The sequence below is a fragment of the Sarcophilus harrisii genome, chromosome 2 (assembly GCF_902635505.1).
Source record: "Sarcophilus harrisii chromosome 2, mSarHar1.11, whole genome shotgun sequence".
In the NCBI taxonomy this organism is placed as follows: domain Eukaryota; kingdom Metazoa; phylum Chordata; class Mammalia; order Dasyuromorphia; family Dasyuridae; genus Sarcophilus; species Sarcophilus harrisii.
The window spans coordinates 235,422,745-235,435,050 of record NC_045427.1 but is presented as its reverse complement, the minus strand read 5'-3'; the positions used below and the strand labels follow the sequence as shown (position 1 = coordinate 235,435,050).

Sequence of the window (12,306 nt, the reverse complement as noted above, 5' to 3'; positions counted from 1 at the left end):
TAGAGAAGCCTGGAGAGACTTACATGAATTGATGCTAAGTGAAATGAGCAGAACCAGGAGATCGTTGTACATGGTAACAACAATATTATTATACAATGATCAATTCTGATGGACGTGACTCTTTCCAACAATGAAATGATAGAGGCCAGTTTCAATGATCTTGTGATGAAAAGAGCCATCTACACAGAGAGAGAATAGTGGGAACTGAGTGTGAATCACAATATAACATTCTCACTCTTTTTGCTGTTGTTCACTTACATTTTATTTTCTTATTCATTTTCTTTCCTTTTTAATTTGATTTTTTCTTGTGCAACAAAATAATTGTATAAATAGGTTTACATATATTGGATTTAACATATATTTTAACATGTATAACATATATTGGATTGCATGTCATCTAGAGGAGGGAATGGGGGGAGGGAGAGGAAAATTTGGAACAGAAGACTATGCAAGGGTCAATGTGGAAGAATTATTAGTTTTGAAAATAAAAAGCTTTAATAAAAAATAAATTAATTAAGGACATCCTGAAAAAAAAAAGAAAGTATCATACTCAATTCTGTGCATAACATTGTAGGAATGATATTGATAAGCTGGAGATTATTCAGATAAAAGCAACTAGGATGTTTAGAAGGGAGAAAGAGAGTCCAGGCACTGTACTAACACTAAACTAACTTGTTATTTATTTTGCAAATACTATCACAGTTGATACTAAAAATAACTCTGGGAATTATTATTATCTACATTTTACAGTTGGGGATACTGAGGTAAAGAGAGATTAAGTGACTTGGCCTGAGTTACAAAGTTAGTACTAGAGGCCAGATCCGATTTAGGAATTTCCTGACTCTAGACCCAACATTTACTCTATGTATTATTTAATTGCTTCAACGACCTCAAATTAACATCAAATGAGGATCCTTTGAAGGAAATGAGGTTGCATATCCTGGAGAAAAGGTATGAAATATGAAAAAAAGGAACATGAAAATAATTTTCAAGTATCTAAAAGATAGTTACATCGAAGAGGAATTTGACAAATTCTACTTGACCCCATAGTGCAGAACTAGGAGCTTCACTTAAAAGTTCTAGACACAAAAATTTCAGCTCTATATGAAGAAAAAATTTCATTATAATCAGACTGCTCAAAAAATAGAATGGATTGATTAATAGATAGTTGGTTCTCCTTCATTTGAAGTCTTTAAGACAAAGGTAGATGAATATATATTAGATTTGTTGGAGAGGGCATTTTTTTCAGAAGTGGGTAGAGCTGGTTGCCCTTTGATGTCCTTTCCTACTCAAACTCTGTGAATTTTTATATCAACTCATTTAATAAAAATTTATCCCTGTACAACATTTCCATTTCCATCTATAGCTATGAAAGCAGAATGAATAATGAAATAACCAAATTTCATTATAATCAGACTGCTCAAAAAATAGAATGGATTGATTAATAGATAGTTGGTTCTCCTTCATTTGAAGTCTTTAAGACAAAGGTAGATGAATATATATTAGATTTGTTGGAGAGGGCATTTTTTTCAGAAGTGGGTAGAGCTGGTTGCCCTTTGATGTCCTTTCCTACTCAAACTCTGTGAATTTTTATATCAACTTATTTAATAAAAATTTATCCCTGTACAACATTTCCATTTCCATCTATAGCTATGAAAGCAGAATGAATAATGAAATAACCAGCATGATGTACTATAAACCATAATATAACAGATGTCAGGAAATTTGTGTTTAGGTGTTACTCTGCCACTAACAAAATATGTCACTTAAGGTAAGTCATTTCCTACCTTCTGAATCCAATTCTCCCTGTGCAACAAGAAAACTGTTTGGATCTGCACACATACATTGTATCTAGGATATACTAGGACATATTCAACATATATAGGACTGCTTACCATCTAGGGGAGGGGGGAGGGTGGGAGGGAAAAATCGGAACAGAAGTGAGTGCAAGGGATAATGTTGTAAAAAAAAATTACCCTGGCATGGATTCTGTCAATAAAAAGTTACTATAAAAAAAAAAAGGTAAGTCATTTCCTCTCTTTGATCTTACTCTATTTTTTATCTGCAAATCTGCCTGGTTTCATCTTCATAGAATAAGATGTCTTTCCCAGGTTGAGGCTCATCACTCCCAAACTTGCCACCATGCTGCTAACTCAAGCCTTGAACTCCATCTCAATCAGTCTCCTCTCCTCTCTGACTGAAGGACTGAAGCAAAGAGTACCAAACTCTTCCCAGTGCCTTTCTTTACAGAGGGCAGAGACAAGACTTTGAAGTCATTCTTCCTAACTTTTGATGCTCTGCTTAGTTTCAATTCCATGGAACAAGATCCCCTTCATTGGGGTACTCTGTGTGACCTATCTCTCCCTTCACTGCTTTCCTGCCTGTTTTTGTGTGTTGTCTCTCCCTTTAGATTGTAAGCTCATTGAGAGAAAGGATTCTCCTTTTTAATTAATTATATCCCCAGCATTTAGCACAGTGCCCCCACACTAATCAATGTATGTTGGATTTGATTGGTCCTTAGTTTCCTCCTCTGTCAAATGAGTTTGGACAAGATAATTGTTAAAATCAAATAGCTATGGGGATATAATGGAAAGAATGCACATTTTTAGAGCCAATTCTAGCTCTGTTGCTTAATAATTATATCATCTTAGGCAAGCCCTTCTATCTCCCTGGTCCTTAATTTCTCCTTCTTCAAAATGAGGAAGTTGGACTAAATGAACTCTAAGGTCCCTTTCAACTCTAAATATATGATCCTTTGACCTTAACAGTAGAAAGAATTTTATGCTATCCACAAGGCACTCCATATAATTGTTCTCACTATTCTTTTTGTTATGGATGGTATTCATGAATTTATTTAACAAATTTTAAGTATGTTCAACTAAATAGACATTTAAGCACCCATGTTAAGGTAGTCTGGGAATGTTAAGATGAAAAAACTACCCATATCACAAAGCTGTAAGGAAGGTGCTTTGTAAAACTAAAGTGATAAATAATTTTGAGTTATTATAACTGATAGCAATAGGATAGATGTTACTAATAAGGTAACCCTTATCTTCAAGAAGATTAAAACCAGGAGTAAGGTGTGTATGCTTAAACATAGAATGGCATAGATAGGTGCAAAGGAAAGATCCACACAAAGTACTCAAAAAAAATTGAGCAGTTATCTTGTATGGAGTCTTGGTCAGGCCTGGAGACAAGAGTCCTTTATCTTACTGACCCTGTAATTGAGTTTCTTTTCAAATTCTAAATACAATGGCCAAGTGAAGAGTAGGATGGTAGAAGTTCATGGAGGCACTTAAAAAATAACTAGGCAAAATACCTTCTGGGTCAGTTTCTCCTTTTGGTTTTCATATCCAACAAGGTTTGAAAAAACCTAGTTGTGAATAGTCACATTTAATATGTTTGCTTCTCTTCCAAGACATTAATTGTTGGTAATTTCCCTCAGCAACTTTAAACCACAGACTGGCCACTAGGGCTCTTCTTGGAGCAGACAGTGGCTGAAGAACAGCATACAGGGCTAAACCATTAAGTATATATTTATAGATTTTTTTTTAAGTGCTTAGTTTTAGCCCCAGGATTTGTGTAAATGCCACAAATAGCCTTGCTAACTTCTAGTCTCTGCTAAGAAAAGGGATCCTCTTCATGTGAATGAGCTTAATATATGTGGTTTTACATAGTCTAAAAGTGAGAGAGCTCACACTAGTTCCACTTTCTGCAAATCCCTGCTTTGTCTCACCCTGTTGCTAATAATCCATAGGGGAAGGGAGTGGGGCAGGGTCATTTTCAGGAAGGAAATTGATCGTTTTCCTTACATGGATATTCATTTCCATTTGGGCTTAAATTTCTGCTTTGGTCAAGCTCTGCTCTTTTGCCCCTGTAAGAAAACAAAGCCAAAGAAAATCCACATTCTCACGTTTTGACAGGTCTACTTTGCATTAAAAAAAAAAAAAAAAACTCGTTTAGGTTTCTGGAGAAGAACTCAAAGATGAGGCGGCATCTTTCAGCACCCGACTTCCTGAACCTGTCAACCAACAAAAGCGGACTTTAAGAATAAACTTCTGAGAGCTGCTAAGGCTTCAGAGTATTTATTTCCCTCTCTCTCTCTGTGGCCAAGTTACTTTGAACATTTAGCTAATTATCCAAAGAATTCAAACAAAAGTCACACTCTGACTTCATTTTGTGTATCTTCTCCTTTTTTTTTTTTTTTTTTTTTTTTTTTTTTTAGCATTTATAAATCAGATAACTGAGTTGTTCATTCGTCTCTAGCCATTTTATGGAAAACTCACTCAAATTTTCTAAGGTGATAAGGGGGAGTAAGAAGGTGGGAACTCTTACCGGTAAAAGGTAGACACATCTTATTGTCCTTTCTCTTGCCTTAAGTCTTTCTTTAAGTCTGCTGGGAGTCAGAAACTAAAAGGTGAGAGATGGGGAGTGGAGGTTTTGCTGTATAGTGTGGTGGAAAGAATTTTAGATTTGGAATCAGGAGACAGGTTTGAATCGACATCAGTCTGCTGTGTGATCTATAGCAAGTCACTTTGTAGCTCTGTGCCTCTGTTTTCTCACATTTAAACGAAGGGGCTGCATTAGATCATCATTAAGTTCCCTTCAAATTCTAGATCCTATGATTTCGATATTTATCTCCCACTTCCTGAGTTTTTTTTTTTTTTCTGAGTGCTGCTCCCAGTTCAAAGAGATTCTCCCAGTTAGTTAAGTCTCTCTCTCTCTCTCTCTCTCTCTCTCTCTCTCTCTCTCTCTCTCTCTCTCTCTCCATACACAAATCAGAGTATGGGTAAAGCTGAAGTAAGAGAAAGAAACAAGCGATGGAGGCTGGTTAACACACAACTGAGTATTGTTGACCCTGGTTTCCTAGGTGGGAGGAGACTGGTAAATTTTACCTAAAGAGAAAGTACCTTCTGCGATCATTCTACCTCCTGGTTCCAGGACCCTATTCCTGATACTATTACAGGCCTGTTGGTACGTAATAAGGAAGAGCATCTCCCTCTCTAGTTACTTCTGCATGACTGGGCTGTAGGACGATGCCCAGGGGACAGCCGCGGTCGAGGAAGGTGCAGAAAGAGCTTGCTGCCTCAGGTGTCCCTGAGGAAGGACGTATAGAGGGTTAACTTAGGTGGGAGATGCTCACTTGGAAAGTGGGAGGCTTGGGCGGGAGAGTCTTTGGTTGGGGAGAGGCCCCCATGTGGGTGATAAAGCGGAAGATGTCCAGGGGAGTTGAGCCAAATGGATGCGATGCGTGTGTATGTATGCGTGCGCGCGCGCCCCCCACCGAAAGTAGTCTCCTCCTCTTCTGGCAACTTGAACCTATGACTGCAAAGCTCTCTTTACAACTATCAACAGACTGCGAGTGCGTGTCTCTCTGTGTAGTGAAAGGGGGGTGCGGCAGCGAGGCGGGGGACACGCATTTGAGGCAGAAGTCTCGGTGCGTTCCATAGGCTAGGAACCCAGGCGTCCTCTCCTCCTTTCCACCCTTGTTTATAGTGAACTGCCGTACAAAGTTGGAGTGACTGGTTCAGAAGACATCTGTCCACTGCCTTTCTTCCTACGGACCAGCCCGTTGGGTCTCGGGACGGGGGTAGTAGGCGTGCAGAGCCCTGCGGAGCGGATGGACTTGTGGACAGGTTGGGGAGCCCCGCGGGGTTCCTGCGGTCACCCGGGAGATCCCGAAGGTCAGCTGCAGTGAAGACCCGAAGGCCGATCCAACCTGTGCGGCTCTTCGGGGAGAAAGCGGGGGAAAAGGGGAAGGGGTCCTGCAGCTGAGAATCGGAAGTTCGCGACCATGGTCCCCAAATTGTGGTTGTTCGTGTTCCTCGGAGGTAGGTCTCGCTGCGGTTGGCAGAAAGGATTAGGTGAACCTGGAGGGGAAGGAGGATCAGTGGACTTTGGGAAGGGTGGAATAGAGCCCCATTTCTCTCTGAAATGGGGTAGTGGGGAGCTTTTTCCAGAGCCTCTAAGATTTACTATAACCTTCGCTGTTGAGCAGGTGACGCTGCTCTCTCAAAGGAGGCGCCTGCTTCGTTTCATGCGTCCGCTCTGTTCTTTAGCCTTCTCCCCCAGTCCCTCAGCCTGAAACGGCTCTCAATTCCCGGCTATGCTTCAGGCCCCAGCTCTAAGCAGCAATCTCCAAGCTAACTCAGGCACCTGCCGGCTCACGTGCGCCGGGAGAACTGGACTGCGGGGCGGGCGGACAGCTAGACTGGCCCTGGATGGCCCTTGGGGCGGGGCAGGTAGACAGAGCTACCCCGCAGCCTGTTCCCGGGCAGCCAAAGAATTGAAGTGCTCCCATCCACCCCAAGTCAAGGAATAAGTTCCCAGATTTCGCGAATTCTTGCTTATAGTTTGGGAGCACCCAGGGCCAAAACACTCTCCCTGGAGCGCAGAAGTCCTGAAGCTCCGTAGGTGGGAGACAGTCCCGGAACTCCAGTGAGGAGATGGCCCAGAAAAAGCAGCCTTCGAGCTACTTGGCCCAGCCACATGCTACATCGACAAATTCAGTCTGGCATACGCCACCTGGCAGTTTCCAGGTTCCAGGGTGGGGGGGTGGTCTAATTTGAGAGTCCCGGAATCTGGAACTTTGGTGCACCGCCCCTTCCCCAACATCTCTAGAACTTCCCCAAATTCAGGTGTGGGGAACGGAGATATAACTTCGGGAATTCTAGTAAGTGTGTGTGTGTGTGTGTGTGTGTGTGTGAAATTTTACTTTATTTTAAAAGGACCTTTTGATAATTAGATCAGTACAGACACCACACAGTAAAGTCCAAATCTCTCTCTCTCTCTCTCTCTCTCTCTCTCTCTCTCTCTCTCTCTCTCTCTCTCTCTCTCTCTCTCCCTCTCTTTCGCCCGACGCCACCTTCTCCTCCATCCTCTCGACCTTCTGTCTTCTTTTTGTCTCTGTCTCTGTTTCTGTCTGTCTCTCTTCTCTCCTCTCCTCTCCTCTCCTCTCCTCTCCTCTCTTCTCTCTTTCTCTCCCCCTCGCCCAATTCCCCTTTATCCTTCCTTTCCACCTTCTGTCTTTCTCGATATCTCTGAATCTCTATCTTTGCCTCTGTTTCTGTCTCAGGAGATTATGAGATCTTTCATGAGATCTCCCTCTATTTTTATGTCCCCGCCCCCGTCTGTCTCTGTCTCTTATAAAATTAAATATGAACTGTTTTTACGCCCCCACATTTTTTCTTTCAGTAGTATAGATAATGAGCCAGAAACGAGCTCTTCCTTCAGTGACATTTAAATCAACAGCGAACCACAATTGAATTTGAGTGTGTTTAAAATAAAGATCTATTCTGAGTTGCAGTGAGGAGATATGAAGAAAGGTCAAAGGGTTGAGCAGTTTAGCGGTTTGAAGTCTTATAGGTACATTCATCAAAAAAGATCCATTCATTAAAAAAAAAAAAGGCACTTTCACTGTCAAGATCGGAGGTAAGAGTTCACTTAAAGCTGCCCAGCACACCCCTCCCCCCTTCACCTTTCAATTCATTAACAAAAGTAGAGGAAAGGTTCACTCTTCGAAGCCGCAAAAATAAGAAACAGTGCCTTTTATTTCAAGTCGGGGTGGGGGTGGGGGGTGGGGGGAGAAACTGAAGAAAATCTAACAGTGGGGAGGGGAGGAGTGCTCAAAGGGAGATGGGAAAAGCAGCCCAGGGTAGCAGCTGTTTCTACCACAAAGGAGGGGGACAGTAATGAGAAATGGGGACACATTACTACTGGGAAACCTGCAGCTCCGGACACACAGATCCCGGCTATTGACTTTGGCAGTACTTAGACTCCTCCTGCCAATAAAATCATTGAAACTACAGCATCGAAGCTCCGACGTTTGGAGTCTTGCAGCTAGCTCTTTCTTTCTCTCTTTGTGACCTTTTGCCACAACAAATGGGGCAGATTGAGCCAGAGAGAAGCCAAGATTAATTGAATATGATGAGGGAGGACTGAGTAATGATATTAACCGTGGCAATAAGAGTTTTCCTGTACTGAAATTTAAAGACAGATCACTGTAAATGGTGAATATTTCCTACCTCCCCCCTTCGGGAGTCTTTGAAATTTATTGCTGTAAGCTGGGCACTATTTCCCACTTAACACTTAGAAAGTTATTTTCACCAGAGATGATGAGGAGTCCATTGCTTTATAAAAGGAAACAGAACACAATTAATCCTTTTGATGCTTACATAATTTAGGTTCAAAAGTAAAGGCATGTCTGGATTCTCTTCTCCCCCTTTAATTTCTGGAGAAACTGTACATTGCATTTTTTAAAATGAGTAAATTCAGATGGGCAGCACTTCAAAAATTTGAAGGGCTGTAGTTCAGAAGAATCCTTCTGAAATCACTATGTTGGGTGAATTTTGTTATTCTTTTTTCAAAAGGACCAGGAAATCAAAGAGGCAATGTAGCCCCAAGAAAAATAGCATTGCTTAGGTAGTTTCTAATTTTGATGTTGATTTTTCCCATTTGTACTAGATCACCCTTGTGTATGCAAACTCCATCATCATAAATGACATGTGCTAAGATGTGGGGAAATGCACTTTAAAGCAAAGCCTTCTTCCAAACTTTGTTCTGCCAGATGCATCTTGTTCTAGTTCTGGATTCCAGCTTTGGTTTTCTCCATAGCAATTTCTGGCTTTTGAAAATCTCCTTACTCAACAATTTGTGCTTGAGGGAAAAATGGAGAAACCACAATTTTTTTTTCACTTTAAAAAATCAGCCTCATTTTTATCTATATCCTTATAGTTTGCAACATGGCAAAGTTATCGTTATGGAAACAGTAAAGAGAGTAAAATCACGGTTTGACATTATGAATTAGTTGTTGATTTTTGGCTGTATATTGAAACAAAATATAAAACTGAGAAGAAAATGTACAAAAACAAATAAATGTACTCCAAAATTAGCTACTTTATTGGTTATTACTACAAAATAGAGTATTATCCTACCCTTAGCTACCTTTTCATGAGGCTCCTCCTCAGACAAATCACTGTGTCCAACTGATGGCCTTATCTTCTGACCAAAATGAACTCAAAATAAATATTTTCAGGAAAATAAAGTTTCTTTGATTTTAAAACTGTTTGGATCACAAGTGAGTTAGTTACTATCTATGAAAAAAAATATTTGGGTAATACATTGAAATTTAAATGTGTTGGTTAAATCTTTAAGCAAAAGTGAACTCTGATATATTTTCCAAGATGCAATTCATGCAAAAAAAAAAGTTTTCAAAATTATGATCAATAGCCCACTTCAAAGGAATGGAGCCATTTAAAATGGCTCAAGCTTACATGCTCTGCCTATACTTGGATTAGCTAATTGGCAATGTTGGGAAGAAATGAAATGTTGATGTTGGCAATAGGGATCCAGAATATTAAGCTAAGAACTGCAGAACAAGCTCTTCACAGAACCAAAAATGCCATAGGGTCATTTGTGTGTGTGTGTGTGTGTGTGTGTGTGTAAATTGGACACACTCTGACCTTAAGATCTCTTCAAAAAGATCCTGAAATAGAAAACTCTCTTATATTCAATTAATCAGTTGCAAAGCTGGAGAGTCTGAGGATCTTGTTATTGAAGAAAATGGTAGAATACCAGACTCTATAACTACAATGATCATGTGTGGATCAGAGATTATATAAGGATAGTGAGGTAGTACCATTCTCAAAGAGGAGTAACTCTAGCCCCAAACCATCTAGAGCACCAATAATATAATACTGTAGACCCAGAAAGTGGTGGTAGAAAGGTAGATTTTGATATTTTAATTTGGCATCAGGATTGTTCTTAGTGATTTAAGTATGAGATGAGAACCTTCACATCTCATTAGTCTCTCTGTAGCTTTAAGGGAATTTAAAAAAAGATTCTAGTGTCTTTCACGGTGGATTGTTAGTAGAACATGGACAAAAGTCACACAGAATGGGCAGGTAGGGAAAGAGTATAAGATACATCTCTGGAGAAATTATCCCTGTTAATAAGATCATAAATCTATTGGTGTATTGGGATATTAGAGTTTGGAACAGCCATATTAAGATAGATCTAAAGTTGACCCAGTCTCTTATTTTGTGTAGTCAGGGACTCTCTCTCTGTGATCTTAGGCAAGCCACTTTCTCTCTAGAGACCTAAGTTTCCTCAGCTGGAAAAATATGGGGAGTTTTAAGGCTTCTTCTTGCTCTAAAATTCTATGGTTTCAGAGTTCTATAGGCCAAGTAATTTTATTTCTTGAAGTCTTAGTTTCTGTAATTGTACTTCAACTTTTCAAGGATGGTTTTTAATCTGTATGAACATTCCTCACAGTACTGAAACAGATAAAGATTCCTGCTATTCTTCAGAAGAGAAAGGGCTTGATTGCAATAGCTTTAAAAAAAATCACCCATCGTTCAGAAACCTTAGTTGTGAGCCTCAGTTATAATATAGGGCTAATACAGTCTACCTCGTAGAATTGTTGTGAGGAAAAGAGGTTTGTAAAACATTAAGTAACCTGTGAGCTGCTTGAGTTACTATTTAGAAGAGAGCTTATTAGAAAATAAGTGATTAAAGAATGAAAATTTCCCTTTGCTCAGGGGTCTTCTAATGAATGAAGAAGATGACTATCAGGGAATAAAGTTAATCCCCCATTTGACTTATTTTCTTTCTCTTACATTGTATCTCTTAGAGGATATAGTTGTTTGACTTTATTTTGATCCATCTCAAAGATAAGACTTGTGCTCTCCCTCTCCCCAAATATTCTATCCTTCTCTTTATACCTTTTTGTGGTTCAGAACTATGTGAACCCCTTTCTCCTTTCATGTATGTAGATATTACCACTGATTTTCACATTGAATTTTCTGAAAGAATGTCAGTGGTTTGTCTTATTAACATCTTTACCCTTTCTCTACCCCTTGTGACCTGGCCAGAGTCCAACGTCCAGGGCCATTGAACAGGACAAAACTAACCAACTCAGATAAAAAGAGGTCAAGACCTCAAGAGCTTGCTGCTCTAATCAAGAGAACTAACAGGCCCAGAGAAAGAACATATTGTAAAGTGAAGTTCTTTTGAAATTGTAAATGAGTTCTACTTTTCCTTCTACTGTCTATTCATCTTATCATTAAAATTAGATTTGGGTGACTATTTTGTAATTTTTCCTGTTTGTCATTATATTCTTCCTTCTTCTTGTTCCCTCATGTCCAACTCTTTGTGACCCCACTTAGGATTTTCTTGGCAAAGATACTGGAGTGGTTTGCCAATTTTTTCTCCATTACCATTTCTTTCTCCAATATTCTCCCTCTCTAGCCGCTTACCTGACTGCACAATCTCCTTTTGTTTTTTGTTTTTTTGTTTTTTTTAGCTAGCACAGCAAAAGACTTGTGACTTAGAAAGAAATCACTATTGGATTGAAGAGTGCCTCTGATCAAGTGCCTATAATCACCTTTTGGGTTCTGAGTCTTATAGACAAAACTATAAGCACTAGCTCACACTCACCTTTCTCTTCCTCTCTCTCTTGTACTGCCTACAATACACTAAACCATCTCTAGTCATCTTAACTCTTTTCTCGCCGCTAGACTCTTCATAGTGAGGCTGATTATTTTGTACAGTTCTTCCTCATTTAAATCCATTTTATTTGCAAGTTAAGGCAACATCCTCATGATGTCATTGGTTCTCTTCGGGAACAAAAGATGAACAACAAATAATAAAAAAATCAGGGTCCCAAGCAATGCTGATTATAAAGTTTTGGCTTTCAGGGTACAGAGTATAATCTCTTCATTTTTACAATTGTGTTTTAATTGCTTAGATACCTGAAAAGGAAAAAAGTCTACTTATGGTGTTTATTAGTATCATTTCTCACAAATTTTGGTCTCCACCCCCAGTGAACCAGCTTGTACCAGCTTGCAAGAGCTGATTGTTAAATTTTTTTTCTGTGTACACTCACACTGGGAATTGGCAAAGCTACAAATCAGGCTTGATTTATTATTTTGCTGATTGTCTAAACTAAAGAAAGTGACGAAGAAAATGTTAATAACTTAAATTTTAAAATGTATTATATAAACATTATTTTTTTGGGGGGGGAGAGTCAGATATAAAACATTTACCCTACAAGACTGCCATATCCTCTTTTTATTCCACAGTTCTACATTCCTGGTCAGCTTCAATAGATCACAACCCTTCAACATATCTGCTAACTCTTTTTACTCATACTCATAGAAGTAGTGTAATAAACATAAAAGTATATATAATGGAGATAGCACTAAGCTTGGAGTCCGGAATGCGGGGTTCAAATCCTATCTCAGATACTTAATAGCTGTGTGACCCTTGGCTTGTCATATTAAATTTGATGGGCCTCAGTTTTCTCAT

General features: G+C 39.4%; 1 protein-coding gene across 1 annotated transcript in view; it reads left to right on the top strand.

The window, feature by feature from the left end:
* Positions 1-5,170: 5,170 nt before the first annotated feature.
* The window catches only part of APCDD1L (APC down-regulated 1 like), a 49,976-nt gene continuing 42,840 nt past the window's right edge, over positions 5,171-12,306 (top strand). The window contains exon 1 of the mRNA XM_023494497.2: positions 5,171-5,831. Coding sequence (XP_023350265.1) covers positions 5,795-5,831 — 37 coding nt within the window. The 5' untranslated portion in view covers positions 5,171-5,794. The remainder of the gene's footprint in view (positions 5,832-12,306) is intronic.